At 38.6% G+C, this 19,241-nt stretch overlaps 1 protein-coding gene across 1 annotated transcript in view; it reads right to left on the reverse strand.

Annotated features, from left to right (window-relative positions):
• NECAB1 (N-terminal EF-hand calcium binding protein 1) overlaps positions 1–19,241 on the reverse strand; it is a 142,158-nt gene that overhangs the window by 58,973 nt on the left and 63,944 nt on the right. Inside the window, exon 5 of the mRNA XM_003782494.3 lies at positions 18,661–18,758. Within this exon, the coding sequence (XP_003782542.1) occupies positions 18,661–18,758 (98 nt within the window). The remainder of the gene's footprint in view (positions 1–18,660; positions 18,759–19,241) is intronic.

Genomic DNA, 19,241 nt, shown 5'->3' on the forward strand with positions numbered 1-19,241 from the left:
ATAGGGATCTTGATTACTTCTTACAAAAGCATTCATTTTAATCAGAGGCTTAGATTTTGCTCCTTTGCCATGGCAACAGATAGAGAATCCTATACCTGGAGGGTTACGGTAATAATCTTTATTATGCTCACAAGAGGCCCTGTGTTAACAGTTTAGTGATTGGACTGGAAGGAACTGATTTGAGTATTTCTACCCAATTCTGGATAATATTTTTCTTATCCACATGGAGAATAAGCTTCTTCGTTGGGTGATAAGCTTGGCTGTTAACTCGTAGTGTGATTTCAGGCAAGTCCATCAACTCCTTTGTTCATTTTTTTAAATCCATGAAATGGGAACATTGGGCTCAGTTTCCCTCCCAGAATAGGATGTTTGTGTTCACTGGTTCATCTAGACCTGGGCAGGAAGAAAAGACTAATTTTTTTTCACTTGTTCTATAGGTGAAACAATTCTCTCATGTCCACTCTACCCTTCTCTTGTGCTATCTGGTATCAAAAAGGATGAGTGGGGAAGGATGCGGACTACGTGTGTGTACTGACATTCCACGTGATTCTTGAATCTTGCCCATTTCTGTATGTATGAGGCCAGCTGTTTCACTCCTGAGCAACTACTAATTTTCTTAATGAAGTAATTCTAATGATGAAAATACAAAAACACCAAGTAAATGCCCAGAGAAAGGCATGGGAAAGGTATTATTCCTCTAATCAGAGACGGTGCCTTTATACTACTGTGTTAAACACCACATGCTCCTCAAGGCTCCCCTTCAAGTACTCACTGTTAACAATGCCCACTATCCTCACTAGCATACCTGACTCTAGGGAGGAAAGAATGTTGGGTTTCCTTTCTACACACTGACCATGTAGGGTCCTAGGCTATTTCCAAAACATTCTAAAAAACTACCATGTTTAACTTCATTATACAGCTGGTATCAGAAATAAGAACCTACTCACACTATGATGAAGAAGGAAGCCCTGTTAACCTTTCTGGATCAAAGCAGGGAATTATATGCAAAAATCAAATGCACTATGTAATTTTATGTACATCAGGACAAGATTTGAGCATCAGCTTATCACAAATGACAGTAGGGCTACATCTGGCAGGTTTGTTTCTGGTGTGTCTGGTTTGTTTCTGGTGTGTCTGGTTTGTTTCTTTTCTGTATATCTCTCTGTCCTACAGTTTCTCACGTGACTCCAGCTCAGATAAACTGAGGTCTCATTCCTTTACTGTTACTGAGCATTCAACTACCCTCTGTTAAGTAATTCAATAACAAGAACTTTAGATCTTTCCATTACCAGTAAGAGAAATAGATCTTTAAAGGTAACCTTTCAAGGATTCTTGAATCTGGGTCCACTTTCCTCACATCACATTCTGGTTTACAGTGGGTACCATGGTAGCTGGGCGAGAGCTGCACGAGAGAAGCTGCCGTAGCATCTGATGGTCTCCAGCTGCACCACATTCTCTCCAGATCCCTCCCTAGCAAGGACTAAGCATAGTGAATGTGCTAGAGCTGGGCCACCTCTGCCTAATATGGACTCCTCTGATGGTTAGTCTTTGCACTAGGGTGTCCCATGGGCCCAGCTAATACTTTCTCAGAGGCTCTTCTCACCCAACTTCCATGCCTTCCTCCGTTCACAGGTGTCAGGCATTCATCTTGGTCTGAAGGCTCTTCCCACTGCCCCTGACCTCTCTCCTCGTTACCCTTCATAGGCATTTCTGTCAACAAATCTCTCGCATTTAGCTTCTGTTTTCCAGAGGGTTTAAACAAACATAGTAGTCCATAAATATCTGTTGTGCCAGATGAAAGAACCTCAGTTGGATGAGACAAATGAACTATTAAAGGTGAAAAGTAGAGTATCTACCATGTACCAGGCGCTTGACTGTGAAAGCCACTCGATGCAGCTGGGCTAAGCGTTAATTGAGATAGTGTGTGCTCCATGACTGACATGTATTAAACGCTCCATAAATAGTACTATCTCTATTCACAATAATTACATTGGATTATGTGTGCAAAGGACAGATGAGTATGAGCTACCAAGAGTCATGGAAGCTGGAAAGAACCAGACAAGAAGGAGGAGGGGGTCTCACCGGGGTGCATGGTCCAAGCAGCAAACTGGGCTTAGTCAGCTCAGCTCAGCTCAGCTCAGCAGAGAACCCCCGGGGGGCTGCTGCTTCTATAGAAGGTTTAGGTCTTCTGGAGACTTTCTGTTCTAGGTTTGCCCAAATATCAAATTTGCTTATATTTTTGGTGCTGTGGTTTGACAGGTCCCTAAATGCTTACTGTGATGTCTAATCTCAGTGTAATGGGGGAATATTGCTATCAATCAGTATGTTGTGCAACTCCAAGTCTAAAGACAAGACTATACAGTAAACCTCCATAGTTGGCCACCTCCCAACATCAACACCTCCTTGATTTGACCTAATTTTCATAGACTATACACAGCATGTACATATCAGTACAAGAGCCCTAGTTCTTCATGCTGACCACCTCTGTAAATGGACCAGTTTTTTACAGCCTCTTGGGAGATCAACTTACAGAGGTTCCACTGTAATTTTTTTTCTTTTTTATTGAATGGTAACTGTGTACATTAATGCACTTCTGGGGTACAGTGTGGTGTTTTCACACACAATCTGAAACACTTCCATCAAACTGGTTAACATAGCCTTCGTGTCATTTTCTTAGTTATTGTGTTAAAATGCTCATATTCTACTCCTAGAAAGATTCACTTGTACCCTTGTAAGATAAACCACAGAAGTGATCCCTCCAATCCCCCTCCCTCCACACTGTATTTTTAATTTTGACTTAGAGCCCTCAGCAGTGGTGGGGCTCTAAGAAGAGGGAAAGGAAAAGCCAATAGGGACTTGTGGTGAGGTCTTGAATTCCTTTCTGAATTTATGCTCACTGCGGGCAACCAGGATTGTCAGCGCTCTCAGTTGTTCAAAATGCAGCTAATAGCAAGGTGTGTAATTAGTGATTTTTCTTTCTCTTTTCTTTTCTTTTTTTTTTTTTTTTTTTTGAGACAGAGTCTTACTTTGTCGCACTCAATAGAGTGCCATAGCATCATAGGTCACAGCAACCTCTCCCAGGCTCAAGCAATCCTCTTGCCTCAGTCTCCCCAAAAGCTGGGACTACAGGCACCCACTACAATGCCCAGCTATCTTCTTCTGTTTTTTTTTTGTTTGTTTGTTTTTTTGTTTTTTTTTTTTTGAGATGAGGTCTCACTCTGGCTCAGGCTGGTCTTGAACTCATGAGCTTAAGCAATCCACCCATTTCAGCCTCCCAAAGTGCTAGAATTACAGGCGTGAGCCATCATGCCTGGCTAGGGATTTTTCTCAACTGTAATTTGACTAAGGAGATTTTCTACATCTAAGACAAAATTTTGAGGTCATACTCTTTACCTCCGAAGAAAATATAGCCTATAACTAGGAAAACTGCGACAGAAAATGACAGAGGATAAAAAGCTTATAAGCAGATAATAAATAATCTCCTTCTGCAGCAATAGTAAAATACAAGAAGGAATTATTTTTTAAACCAATTGATTATTCTCAAAGCCATTTAAACCATCTGTCAACAGTAACTTACAGGGGCAACTCTTGATTTCTCTTAGTAAATTAAGCATACAAATTAAAGCATTCTTAATTCATTACATGCCAGTACACTTGCCGAAAACATAATTAGTGAAGTCTCATAAGAGTATCATTTTTGAAAGGTTAATAAATCTATCCATTTCCCCCAGAGTACTAGGGGTGAACTTCACTTGTCTATGCATGATATAACTTGACCACTCTTTGAAATGCAAGACACTTCTCAAAAAATTAGATTTTCTTTTGTTTTGCTTTAAAAAAAAAAAACTCAACTGTACTGTATTTCAGCATTCTGAGACATACAATTTCATAGTGTGAGAAAAAAATTAGAAGATCTATTACCAAAGCACATGTAATGATATAGCCATCTTAATTCAATCTTTTATTGGAACCATTGGGGCTAGATGTGTTTTAAAGTATACAATGTTTCATATTTTAGTGAACTAATATTCAGAATATACCATATATTACATAATACCCACAGCAGGGTCTAGGGTCTAGGGTCTAGGATCTATCCTGTAATGACCATATTGATATTTTTGCAGCAAAATCCTTAATATTAAAATAGGTTTGGCTACCAAATGAATTCTAATGCTAAGTTTACACAACAATGACAAAACCAAACTATTCAATTTTCAGAACACTTGGCTTTTGGACTTGCAGATAAAAAGTGGTGGCCCGGTAGTAAATTTACATCCTAACTATCCCTGGAAGGGCCCTTAAAGGATGGTGGGAAGAGAAGAGAAAGAGGTTCCAAAAATTGAGTTTGAAATTGAAGTAGGACACTTTCATTGCTGCTTTCCACCTGCTAACTGTTTAGGACATACACTAAGTATCACTTAGGTTGCATCAACTACAGACTCTAATAACACTTTTCTATCAGCTGAAAAATCTTGCAGCAAAATGATCAAGACAGCAAAGTAGCCATTAACAAAAATGTTTTCATGATCATATCATTTGATTGGTGAGTAAAGGTTAATTTTTGTTTCCTATTATATTCCGTTTGGTGCCTAGCACATGGCAATGCCCTGCACATAGTAGGTGCCTTTTGTGAGTCTATTAAATTGTACTGAGGAAGCTCTCACCATCTACCCTACATATCTTTTATTTATTTATTGTTTTTCAAAGGATCTCTATGCTTCCTCAGTGTTGAGACTACGTTTTGTGTTTTCTCTCTGGGATTCAGAGGCATTGGATTCTGCTCTGGGAGCTATTTATAACTCTGGGTAGGTAGGTCCCACACACCTCCTCTGTGCTTCCAACGGGGCTGTAGGAGTACATGTTCTGTCACTGCAGATGATCTGTTTTGATCATATTAATAAGGAGATGGCTGACTAGGAGCTGTGCTTCCTTTTCAGTTGTTCCTCTATATTTTATGAATTAATTTCTGTTGAGTTTTGATAATTCTGTTATTGACAGACATTTGTGCCTCCACACAATCATCTGTGTCTCTGCCCATAAATAGCAGCTAGTCAATCACTTGGGAAGATGCACGCATCTCTATGCATTCGCCAAGGTGAAGTTCTCCCAGGAACTAGCCCATGTGTTTCAACTATCAATTAGGTGTTCATAGGTCAGCTGAAATGTGATGTGATAAATCTGATATTTCCATATAATGAAGGCATGTTTCATGAAGAGCTTACAGTTATTATCTGTTTTTAAAAAATCAGGATGGTAAACTTGTGACCTGAAATTTTTCTCTGAAGGACCAACATTCCAATCTTCTACTTAGATTATTAGTTGTTCTGTTGACTTCTCTCCTCTACCTTGCAGAAATAAAACATTTTGGGTTTTGTTCTATGAAATAATCTATCATATCTGTATAAAGCACCAAACTACATGTTTAGCAATTGTTTCCAATAATAAAGTCTGAAACTAGGGAATGACTGTGGAAGCAAAAAGATACACTAGTCCCTCTTATGACTATTATGCCTATCATGCCTTTATTGTACCTATTATGGGCCACACGAAGTGCTAGTCCTCCCACATACACTGTCTTATTTTATCCTTCCAACATCCCTGGGAAGGAAGTCTGGTTATTCACATCTGAAAAAGGAAGGAATGGAAGCAAGAGGTTAACTCGGGCATATGCTACCGAGTAGCTGAGCTGGGTTTCAAGTCAGGTTTCATCTGGGTATGAAATTGTTCTTTCCAGAGACATCTCTGCATATATACCACATATTTTGATTTGCATACTTTGGAGGAAGGCAGTTGTTCCTATGTTTTAATATAGGAGTGACAAATGCAGACCTCAACGGCAGAATGGACAAGGAAATAAAAGTCGTTTCACTCTTCTGGTATTATGTTTTTCCTACACAGTAAGGGAGAATTGGACTCTGTTTAGTCATTTATAATTAAAATATTTATATGTGGAAAAATGTATTTGGAATTGTTATGGCTATATAACTAAATATGTTACCCATACACCTCATGTGATATTTATGCTATATGTGTGCCCCTCTTTCTCCTCTTTTCTTTTTAGACTGTCAGCATGAAAATGAGGCTTCTGTTTCTAAGAAACTCTAAAAATATTACTCACCTGCGCCCACCATGTTCTGCCACATTATAATCTTGGTTACAGCTCTCAAAATGTCAGAACAAAAGATCATGAACTAGAGAGGTGTTATAGACAAAATCATGTAAAAGGCAAGTTCAACACTATGGACTAAGGAAAAAAATCCAACTATGAGAAAACTTGATGGTGATCTACAGTTTTGTTCTCAATAGCATCTTCTGCAAAATGCAAAATTGTGAGCACTATGATTAAAACTACTAATCTATTTTCTCCCTCAGACCCTCTCCCTATTCCCAGCAGACCACAAAATGCATCTGGCCCATGGCAGGAGCCCTAACTGCCTCCAGCATCAGTGGAATAAGCCCATGAATTCATAAAGAGGATTTTGTTGCACTGGACAAGCAATCATCCCAAAATTTAGAAGCAGCCTGGGGTGTATGTCCTGTGAATCTGCTGCCTGCCTGCCTTCTCTCTAGTTACTGGGAACGGAGTCCTGTCCTGGCTCCCCAGTTTCTGCCGAATTGGATGATGGTCACTGAGCCCCTCTCCCCGTCCAGCAGACTTATGATTGGCAGTGATTGGCAGCACATTCTCAGTTCTCCTGGAAGCCAACACATATTTGAAAAACAATTTCTGAGTGTCTTAACTAGCCCCAAAAGTGGTTGATGATACAATGAGACATAAAAATTCAAGACAGTTGGGATGACAAACAAGTAAAAAGTGAAAGGAGCACTCATGGGGATATGTGTGAGGTCATTTGAGAGCACGTAGCCAGCTTCTGGAAGATCAAGAAAGAACTCCTAGGAAATCAGTATCCAAAAGATAGCTGCACTCCCATGTTACTGCTCCACTATTCACAATAGCTGAAATTTAGAATCAACCCAAGTATCCATCAACAGACAAATGCATAAAGAAACTGTGCCACATATATACCATGGAATATTATATAGTTCCCCCAAAGAAAGGAATCCTCTCCTTTGAAACAACATAGATGAAACTGGAGAACATTATGTTACAAGAAATAAACCAAGCACAGAAAGACAGATTTCACATGTTCTCACTCATATATGGAAACTAAATATTAAAAGAACTGATCCCATGGAGACAGAGGCTAGAAGGATGGTTACCAGAGGCTGAGAAGGGTAGTGGGGAAGGGGGAGATACAGTGGGGATGGTTAATGGTGCACAAACACAGTCATATAGATAGAACGAACAATATTAACAATATTTGATGGTACAACAACGTGACTATAGTCAACAATAGTTAGGGTCTACTTTAAAATAACTAAAAGAGTGGAATTGGAAGGTTCCTAACACAAAGAAACAATCAATGGTTAAGGTGATAGAAACCCCAATTGCCCTGATCTGATTAGCATGCATTATATGCTTCTGTCAAAACATCATATGTACCCTACAAAGATAAACAACTATGACATATTCATAATAATTTTAAAAATTACAGAAAAGAGAAAAGCCTCCCAGAAAGTGACATTTAAGCTAAGTCCTGTAGTATAATGAAGAATAGGACAGGACCAGCCAAATGAAGAACAAGTAGACAGCTGAAGGAGCCCATGGGTGGCCCTCAGGGAATAGGCAAATGTCATCCACAAAGAAGGACCACCCTGCGGCAGGGTGCACTCCCACTGGGAGAGAAAAACTTGGGGAACATTGGAAACTGTAAACATCTGGGGCTGAGATCACGTGGCAGGACTGGCCAGAGGTGGAACTAGAGAGATGGGCAGGGAAGGCTTAGGTCTGAATGGGCTTCGTGTTCTCTGAGCAGAGTCTGGACTTTTTCCTGAGAGCAATGAGGAGTCGTCGTAAGGCCTGTAGGAAGATGAGGGAAAGTCTTATTTCCCTCAGAAGACTGATAAAATGAGGGAAAGATTTCATCCCCTAGGGTGGAGTGTGGTCTGCAGACAACAGTGGATGCAAAAGTTGAATTAGACATCTAGACAAGGAATCCCAGGGAGAGTCACGCTGGATGATCCACCTGCTGTGGCCCAGACAGAGGGGAGAGAAAGAAGGGGACAATAGTAAAGAGATAAAGTCAGTAGGACCAGGTGATTGATTCAAACACACTCTGCACTATTTCACTTTGGGAAAAAGAAAAGAGTCATATCAAATGTAATTCTCATGACAGAAGGAATCACACACTGCCCTGCATATTCCTGTGAACATTTCCAGTAACTTCTCTCTCCCTTATCTGGCTTTTAGCATTTTGAAGATCAGTTCTTCAGTAATAGGGCTGTAGATTCACTCTGGCAACTGTGCTTTGGCACTACAGGTGAAACAGACTATCTTTCTGTTTAAGTAAAATAGTGTACTTTGTACATTTTACTTTGTTAGGCAGAAAATTAAATCCTAATTTCCATTAGGAATGTAAGAACATAGAAACATAAACCCAGCTAACAATTTAAAATCCCCACCAAAGAAATAAATAGCTATTCAAAATTATAAGTACATTATACAAAACAAAAATAATTTGTCATTATTTCTGATTAGGGAGGGAGGATTGGTAGAACTGTCTGAACATACAAAGGATCACAATAAAAGGTGATTTTTTAATTCATAGGAACTCCTGTGCTTTGGGGGCCCACCAGAGCTTCCCCTATGGCTTCTGTCACAGCTTTAACAATTTGTTGACTTTTAAAAATTCTCTTGACTCAAGATTACTGTTTGATATTTACACACTCATTCAAGCAACAGTAAACAAGGTGAAATGTTGCAAACTGCAGTCAGCCTGACCTGACCCCATCCACCCATAATCCACATTCTCTTCTGGACAAGAAAGAGGGCAAAACCGTCTCCTTAACGGTTCAAAGAAGGGTCCTTATCTGTAGGCTTTTCCAATCCTCTTCTTTCTTAGAAGTTTGCCCATTCTTTGAGGGTCACTGAAGCCTCCCTGAAGTCTTTTCTAACTACTCAATGAACACTGGCCTCTCTCTTTTCTGAAGGTTATTTCTAGGCTCTATCAATGTATTGGCAACTAATTAAATACCTTATTTGTTCAGTATCTTTTTATCTTTTCTGTGTCTTTTTTCTTCTCATAAAAATATATTAAAAATCTGCTACTGTTCTACATGTTTTTATTTGTAGAATTTCATGACAACCTTTTTAAACCTACATTTAGTATCATGGAAAATGATCATGCTCCTCTAAGATGTAAGATTCTAAAAGGCAGAGTCGAAATTTGTATATCATGGCGGCGATTGTAGCTCAGTGGGTAGGTCACTGGCCACATATGCCCAGGCTGGCGGGTTCAAACCTGGCCAGGGCCAACTAAACAACAATGACAACTACAACAACAACAAGAACAACAGAATTAGCCGGGCTTTGTGGTGGGCACCTGTAGTCCAATTTCTGTTACAGATCATATAGGGGGCTGAGGCAAGAGAATCGCTTAAGCCCAGGAGTTTGAAGTTGCTGTGAGCTGTGACAACATGGCACTCTACCAAGGGTGACAGAGTGAGACTCTGTCTCAAAAAAAAATTATATATCACTATTTAGTACTTATTTTTGCCTTGTGGTACTGAAGTAGAAGTGGAACAATAGGCATAAAGTATAACTTTCAACTTCAAACCAGAAAAATAGGAGGGGATGAGCCAGAAAGTCAAAGATTATGCACAGATTGGGCAATTTCTCTGGAAGACAGATAAGGTGGGTTGGATCTCATGGTGGCAGTGGATCTCAGTGTTCACAGTGTAATATCAGCAAAGGAAGATAAATGGCTCATCTCAGAGCAGCTACTCAAGATGGAAGCTAATCCAGTTACCAAAAATGTGTATACAAATCAATCATTTTCCCATATACCACCAATATAAAAGCTAGGGAAATGGAGCGGGAGGTCATTTATAAAAGCAACAAAAATATAAATTATGTATGAATTGACTTAACATGCATCCATATAACATATTACCAGAAAAATTTGATGAGACATAAAAGCGGCTTGAATAAATGGAAAAATGTGGATGCATCTGCAAGGGAAGTGTTAATATTACCAAGATGACAATTCTCTCAAAATTATTTTATACATTTAATGAAAATCCAGTAAAAATTCCAACAAAATGTTTCCTTAAGTTTAAAAACCAAAACAATGGTAACACGCCAACTTGGCAAACAGAAGGAGAAAAATCTTTAGTAAAGAATACTCACCCTTTCACATTTTCAAATGTACCCATGTATTCAAGAATTAAGATCATTAATGATATTGGAAAGGACAATCTAACATGGGCAAAAGACGGAGAGCTCTGACACCAACCTAAGGATGTCGTAAGTATTTAGCAAATACCCAACATGGCATTTTAAGTGAGTGAATAAAGAATGGATTGTCCAAGAAATAGTACTGGAATAATTAGGTAGCTATTTGGAAAAGAAAAAATCAGCTGGTCTCCTATTGGGATGCTTTGGGTCCTTTATACACCCAGAGCTCAGAGGGCCAATATTTTTATTTACTGCTTAGCTTTCACTCTTCCACTAAGTAAAAAGCTAAATATCCCTTGTTTGCCATGGCATTCAACTTCCCTTGTTTTCTAATTAAAGTTTCATCCGTTTCTCTGATGAGAATGAACTGTATTAAAAAATGTATGAATTTCCTTTCCTAGAACTTTGCTTATTAACCTCCTTCTTTTGATTTCAGCATTTAATTATTATTTTAGCATTTAATTACCATCTACTTCTGTCCATAATGTCTTTCATATGTTCCTCACATATTGCACTGACCTCCACACACCTACTTGTTCATTTGTTTAAAGCAAAACTGAAGATAATTCTAAAGAAAAAACTGAAACTCTCCATGTCTTTACGGATCCACAGCCAAAATCCGAAGGTTTCAATTATTTCAAAGACTACTTAACATAAGAAATTTTTTATGTCATGATGCAAGTTAGAATTGCATATTAATCACATGTTCAATATGAAAACCACACAAACCTTAAATAAAAAATACGGGAATGAGAATCATTCGGTTTAAATCTCATCTTTATGATATCTATAAATCAACTAAACACTGTGATTCAGCCTCCTCATTTTTGAGATGGTTGTATTACCATTTGTCTAACATTCCTCATTAGGATGGTAAGAAGAGTAAATTAAATAATGTATACTAAAGCACACTGAAAACTGCAAGACACTATATAAATGCTAGTTGGCATTTACTATTATTCCCCATCTTCTTTTTGGACGTAGCCACTCTGAAGCCTGGCAGAAGATTCATTAGGCTTTGTCCGGCAGCTTGGTTTAGGGAGTTCAGGTCAGCTCCCGAGTTTGGCAGAGCTGCAGCAATGGCAAAGAAGAATCAATGGCGTGGTTGCCAGGTAGGTGCCAATCCCAGTGATGAGCCTGCCGTAATTCACTGCGAGCTTCTGTTTTCTATCCTCCTAGGGTAGCCATCTTGGCCACCACCTTGATGATCTTTGCCTGAACTGATTACCCATACCCACTGTGGGGTCCTCTGAGTAACCTCAAAGTGGCCTCTTCTCACCTTTAAATTATCCCCAAAGTCACACGCATGTGAATGAGAAGAGTTAGCTGTCTCAGCTAAGGTCTGCCCCTACCTGGCCAGTCAGAGGTGATGGGTTCTCTGTCCAGGATTCCTTACTCTCGGAGTCAGAAGGTATGACAGAGTCCTTCAGCAGAATTTGGATCTTTTATGAGAGGACCCTGATGACTTAATCAAGCAACCTTTCTAGGGGCCTGGCAGTTCCCTTTTGCCAGCACTGGGCAGAAGTCTGGCCAAGATTGCAAGGAGGAGTCTAAGGCTTAGACTCAACTCAGGGCTTCTCTTCCATTGCACCCAGCTTGTACCCTCAAGCTACTTGTCTCGTTTCCACGCTCCCAGTGTCTCCCTCCCCTTCCCCATGTGCATTCATATAGACAAATCATTCCAAGAAAAAGAATGAGATGTCAAATGAGCTGTTGGTGGATGTTCCCTATGGTTTCTCTGAAGCCCAAGAATAATTTTGTCATTTTATTTTTAATGAATACTTGCAGAATTATAGTGAAACTACAGTGAAGGCTGAAAATGTTCACCTATACAAGGCTAAGAGGCTTTTTCACTATTCTATGCAGGGGATCATGGCAACTCTGATATTTTGCCTGAAGTAGGAGAAGATTTTAATAATAAATTCTACATAAATATATATAGTAATTAATTATATTTTCCCTAAGTAGAAATTCTATGAGTTATTGTTATTTCATTTTCTTTTTCATAGTAAGACTCATAAATGACTAAATTGTGATCGTTAACTAATGAAAGGAATCACAGAGCCTTGGGAGGCCCAGAAGCCAAATATGAGGAACTAGAGATCGAGGAAGGATGAAAAGTTGAGGAGACAGAATTGAAAGATGATAGAGAAAGAAACAACGCAGACCTCCAAGACAGATGGAAAGGTAAGGGAGGGATGGAGGCCCAGCAGTGCTACGACCCAAGTCTATTTTTTTGTTAGTAATTGAACATATACTATAGGAGTCTTCATTTGACAAATAACTTTTAGAAGAAAAAGACTTATATAACACATATATTCATTTTGATTTGGAAAATTTTAGCAGTGTACTCAGGTAGTTATCAAAGCCTAAATATTTTAAGAACAACATTCTTCACTTTAGCTTATGGTAATCTATCTCCTTTTAAGCCTTACCAGTAAAAAAGACTCCCATTCATAGTACATGACAAATTTTAGCTATAGCATCAGAATTATACATTTGCTTTCATATTACAAGCCCTTCCCATACTGAAGATGGAAGTTAGCTTACACTTACCCTGTAGAAAGAAGAAAAACAAAAGACAAGCCTAATTTTTTTTTGTGTGTGTAAAATGTCAAAGTCAGACTGAGGGTTCTGGGCAGAGCTACCTTTGAGGCTTTCAAATGGCCATTTGGAATTCTACCTGTGGTGTCTTGCTCCAGAAAAACAAGCAAAGTAATCCATGTGACTCTTGAGGATCTGTCAAAAAGCTGGGGTTAAGGGAGAAAGAGGAGGAAAGGAAAATAATGACAGACTGTATCTGTCCCCAGTCACCTCCTAGAGTTTAAGTGAAGAAGCTAAAGCCCATTTGATCCATTCTCTGACACAGCAAACAGAGGCGCTGCCAGTCAAGACAGATCACGAACGGCTTGTGTTTCATTTTTCATAAAAGCCTAGAACAATCAGCTCTCCCTACTGAGACAGGACTTTTAATCTGGGTAAAAATATAGAGAGATTCGCACACACATGAAAAAATACTGGATTTGTCATTCAGAAGCACTCCTCGTGTTAGTATGGAGAAGATGTCAGCTCAACGGTGGGTTGAAAAACGTCAGAACCCTGCATTTCACTCATCTTTGAGCTGTCATACAAAGGGACCTTTTCTAATTTTAGTTTTGACCATTTTTTTCTTCTCTTTTCCCCCCTTTTTTATTTTAAATCTGAGATTTTTTTTGATTAAGAAGTATAATTTAAATCAAATACAATTTCGAAGGGTCAGTGCCAAGAAAAAGATTTTGTAATTGAAGAAACCAAAATAACAGGTTGACCTCAATTTCAATCCTACAGAGCCTCATTATGTTAATACAGGGGAAAGGACATGATTTTAGTGCACAGTGTTTGAAAATAAGGAAGATTGTATGTTGGCTTTTTCTTCCTATCTGAGGAAAACTGAAAGCTTCTTAAATGAGCTTTGGAGCATTTTTTTTTTCTTTTAGGAGCAAAAGTATTTAGCTTTTAGATCTGTATAAATGCTCATTTGACCAATTAACTTCTTATTCCATCAATACATTTTTTAGTACTTTTTTTTTTTTTTTAGACAGAGTCTCACTCTATTACCCTGGGTAGAGGGCTGTGGCAACATAGCTCACAGCAACCTCAAACTCCTGGATTTGAGTAATCCTCTTCACTCAGCGTCCTGAGTAGTTAGAACTATAGGCGCCAGCCACAGCTCCTGGCTACTTTTTCTATTTATAGTAAAGAGGGGTCTCGCTTTAGTACATTTTAATTTTCAGGTCCTGTGCTAGGTTCAGCGTACATATGGTGAGAAAAGAGATTTATATAGTTACTCATTCTGATAATTGCCAGCAAGGAACAAACAAGATGCTTTAACAGAGAACTATTCTTAGACTTTCTTTTTTTTGAGAGATTCTACTCTGTTGCCCTCGGTAGAGTGCCATGGCGTCACAGCTCACAGCAACCTCAAACTCTAGGGCTTAAGTGATTCTCTTGCCTCAGCCTTCCAAGTAGCTGGGACTACAGGCACCTGTCACAACACCTGGCAATTTTTTTAGAGGCAAGGTTTCGCTCTGGCTCAGGCTGGTCTTGAACTCCTGAGCTCAGGCAATCCACCCGCTTTGGCCTCTCAGAGTGCTAGGATTACAGGCATGGGCCACTGGGCTGCCTAGATGTTTTTCAAGATAGAGTGGTCAGAGAAGACCTTTCTGAGGCCATAGTGTTTAAGATGAGACCTACAGAAGAAGAAGAATCCAGCCACAATAAGCAGAGATTTAAAAAAAATGAATATTTCTAGAGAGAAGTTACTAAGAAATGAAGTTTTGATGCAATTTCCAAATATTCTTGAAGAGGTCAAGAGAAAACGTAATTGGATTTCTCTTTTTTCTGTTCTCTCTTTCTGGAATTTGTCATTTGGATATAGGACATCCTAGGCAATGCTCCAATTTTCTTTTATTTTCTGTGTTGCTTTACTTTTTGGGAAGACTTTCTAAACTTTATTTTTAAAGATTCTGTTGCATTTTTATTTCTGTTCTCTTGTTTTGGTTTCCAAGAGCTCTTTCTTGTTCTCTGGTTGTCCACTGTTTGTCATCCTATTCTGGCTTCATGATGCGATATCTTCTATTATCTCTCCAAGGAGGTTAAGAATATTTTCAAAGTTTTCATCTTCCTGCATAAATCTCTTTTGTTAACTCTTTCCTTCACCCACTCCCTGTCAGTTTTCTTTCCTTCCTCCTTGTTTGTTGTTTTCGTCTCTGCTTTTCCTATAAGAAGTTTGCTGACTTAGCAGCCGACTGTGCATACTTACAGGTGGCTGGGCTGGGAACAAGCTGATTAGTAGTCTCAGAGAGGGGAGAAGGCTGGCTGAGCTCTAACAGTGAAGAATCTTTCTGTCTTTTCTTTCTGCTATTGTTTAAATTTCTCACACACCCCTCTGTCTGTGTGCCTGGAGGACGTAAGCCTCTTTGCCAAAGCTCCCTAAGTTAAATAAAGGAAGAAAGATGGAGGTCTTTTCATTTACTATGTAAATTTTTACTTAATCCCTCAACTGTGGCTGAACTATTCCCTGGGGGCAGAACTTCTCTTTTACCCTTTTAGAATGAAATCTGTTTTCGACTTGAGTCAAAGAGGCAGTTGCTCAGCTGAGTAGAGCAGAGCAGGGCATCTGGGAATCTAACTGCTTCAGAGACAGATTTCCAATAGGACATCAGGCATTCCCCTGCTCTTCCCAGGGCAACTGGTGCCACCATTCTTGAGCCTTTGCTTCTATGTAGCTTTAGTTTTTTACACTGTATGTCAAATGGTTAAATGTCTTAAGTTTTCCGTCATCTGTCACTTGGCCATCTGCTATTCAGTTTCTCAATTTTGTTGCTATCAGCTTCCCCATTTAAAAAAATCTCATTTCAGCCCTTTTCATGAAGCTTTGAGAGCAAGCAGAACTCAATGGATATAGAAAATCTGTTGTTTTTATCCAGAAATTCTATACAGGCTTTAAAATTTATTTCTTGTCACACTGAAAAGACTGTTTTGATTCATTGACAATGGAATTTTTTTTCTTTTTCTTTTCTTTCTTTTGCTGTTTTTGTTGTTGTTTGTTTGTTTGTTACAGTCTCACTTTCTTGCCCCTAATGGAGTGCCATGGCTTCACAGCTCATAGCAACCTCAAACTCTTGGGCTCGAGCAATCCTCTTTCCTGATAATGGAAAATTTAACATTTATCTCTCTTATTCTAGCATAGCAACCAACACTATTGACCTCTCCCTATCTCTCTTCAACTTAGATACCACATTCTCTCGGCGTCCCTCCTCTTTCCCTGCCCACTACTATTCAGACTCACTGAGTGGCTCTTTCTCCTCCACCCACCATCAAAAGTAGGAGCTTATTATGGCACAGTGTGAAGTCCTTTCCTTTTTTTACTATTTATTCTCTCTCTAGATTATGCCAGTCAAGCTCTTGGCTTAAGTGTTGGCAATTGATAAATTTATAGTCTAGTCTAGACCTCATCTCTAAGATCTAGATTGTTGGATCTGATGGTTTACTTGACTTTCCTTCTATATCTCAAAGGCAGATAAGATTCAATATGCCTAAAATGAGAACTTAGGAACTTACCTCCTCAAACCCTGCCCTTCTTCAGCATTCTCTGTCTAGGCAGTGAGTCTCACTACCCAGGTACATAAGCTAAAAACCAATTCATCCTGGGCACATTCTTCCCTCATTTCTATAGTCAATCCTTCTTCAAGTTCCATTGACATAATTTCAAATATACGTACAGTTCATTTGCTTTTCTCCATGTCTTCTGCCAATATCTCCACGACCAACATCTCTTGCCTAGGCAAGTGAACTTAGGACTCATCCCCCTGCATTCTTAACCCCAGACCCAAGCTAATTCTTATATGATCTTTCTTAAAGACTACGCGAGTTTTTATATCTCTGCCGAAAATATTTGCTAATTTATTTAAACTTACGATACTGGTCCAAACTCTTAGCTTTGCTGACAGTATAGTGAAAGGTGCAGCTCCTCCCTACCACTCTGTTTCATCTTACGTCATGCCACTCTTTAGTTTCTGTACCTTATCTTTATTTTCCATCTTCTTTTCCTGAGTGTCCCTGACCCCCTGGCACGGAGCCTTTGCACATGCTATTCCCTGTGTTTTGTTCTCCTTTGTCTAGCTATACAGACTTCCTTTATCTCTAAGTGCTCAAGTGTCATCTTCTCCAGCATGAATTAGGTGTCTCATTTGTGCTTGTCTGTATTGTGCTGTGGTCACATACTTGTACCCCCACCAGATGAAGAGCTATTTGAGTAGCCCTTTGTATCTTTGTGTCCTCAGCACAGGCACAGTCTCTAGCACGTAGTATTTGTAATTATATTCTAAATGAACAAAATGGCTCACTTAATATAAAGAAAAGTATCTTAGGCTTAAACCTTTTATCCATTGTGAGTTAATTTTCTTAAGTGGAAAGAGGTGCAGGTCCACAAAACTATACAACATCTGGAAGAAAGTGAGGGAAGGACTTTTAGAGACATCAGTCTTAGGTAAGAGTGTATGAAGAAGACTCCAAAAGGCAATTGCAACAACAACAAAAATAAATATTTGGAACCTGATCAAGTTAAAAAGTTTCTGCTCAGTGAAGGACTCAATCAACAAAGCAAATAGACAGCCTTCAAAATGGGAGATGAAAGTTGCATGCTATGAATTCAACTAAGAGCTAATAACTGGAATCTACAAAGAGTTCAGCAAAATCAACAAGAAAAGAGCAAACAACCCTATTACAATCTAAGCAAAAGACCTTAACAGAATCTTTTCTCATAAGGACAAAATAACGAACAGACTTATAAAAAATGCCCACTGTCTCTAATTTTTAGAGAAATGCAAATCAAAACCATTTTGAGATATCACCTAACCCCAGCAAGAATGGCCTACATCATGAGGTCCCAAAATAACAGATGCTGGTATGGGTTCAGAGAGAAGGGAATACTCCATCACTGTTAGTGAGACTATAAACTAGTACAGATTTTATGGAAAGAAGTATGGAGAATCTTCAAAGACCTATAAGTGAACTTTCTGTTTGATCTTGCAATCTCATTATTAATTACTTAGCCAAAAGAAAAATAATCATTTTACTATAAGGATATACACACTTGAATGTTCATAGAAGCCCCATTTACAATTGCAAAGATGGGGAAATAACCCAAATGGTCTTTGTCACATGAATGGGTGAACATGTGTACAACATGGAATACTATTCAGCCATACAAAAAATGGAAATTTTGTATTCTTTGTTACCTCTTGGATGGATTTGGAGAACACTCTCCTGAGTAAAGTATCCTAAGAATGGAACGACACACATCACACGTGCTCAAACTAATCTGAAACTCGTAGATTAACAATGATGTGCTCACACGAGAGAAAAACAAAACAGAATCCCAGGAGCAGGGTCAGTGGGTTCCTTCTCAGTGGAAACAACATGTGGGTATATGGCACACTTCCTGTGTGAGGGGCATAAGCTACAGCTTGGAATTTGCCTTATAAACGCAAGAATGTGGCCTCATTGTACATACCCTCATATTAATTGGAAATAAAAATAACTAAAGAAAAGTAAATTACCAAGGATAAAAAATTATCAATGATAAAAAAGGATAAAAAAGGATTTTATAATACATGAGGAAACTATAAGTCTCAAGAAAAATATTTTTCAAAGAATAAATTCTTATAGAAAATAAACAAGTAAATTACCAAGGATAAAAAATTATCAATTATAAAAAAGGAATCTATATTTTTATAATACATGAGGGAACTATAAGTCTCAGGAAAAATATTTTTCAAAGAATAAATTCTTATAGAAAATAAACATTGACATTGTCTTACTTTCTTTGTTTTGCCCATTGCCTTCAAGATGGAAAGATTTAGGTCTTCAAGTGCAGCTAGGACATTCTCATACTCGCCCAAGTGCTGAGAAAAATATTCTGAAAAATAAAAATAAGAAAATAAACTCACATTTAAGTTTAGGCAATCATAAAATGAACAAAAAAATCAGCTGATGATTTATTCCATAAGTAACGAAAACAAGATGCCATCTATAAATGAAAACTAGAAAGTTTTCAAATGAGACTAAGGTGTCAATCTGCTCATTTTATTTAATAAAGAAAAAAGCCACCTGGAGAGTTAGCATTACCTTCAAAAAAATGTGCTTTCTTACAAAAATAAGATAAAAATGAACCTCGATCTACCAGCTAGGCTCTCTTGACAACATATTATTATAGATCTCACTAGCATATTAATTTTAGGAAAAAGTAAAGTTACGTTTTATTGTTTCTTCCAGGAAACATTTAAGGGAGGTAAGAGCTCATCAAGGGTAAGAGTCGGTGATGCTGCAGCAGCTTCTGTGGAACTGCTCCCGAGTCATGGTCTGCTATTGTTTCCATAACGTCGGCAGAGTTAAGTGTCAT

Source organism: Otolemur garnettii, unplaced genomic scaffold (assembly GCF_000181295.1).
Source record: "Otolemur garnettii isolate 467f Iridium unplaced genomic scaffold, OtoGar3 scaffold00004, whole genome shotgun sequence".
Taxonomy (NCBI): Eukaryota; Metazoa; Chordata; class Mammalia; order Primates; family Galagidae; genus Otolemur; species Otolemur garnettii.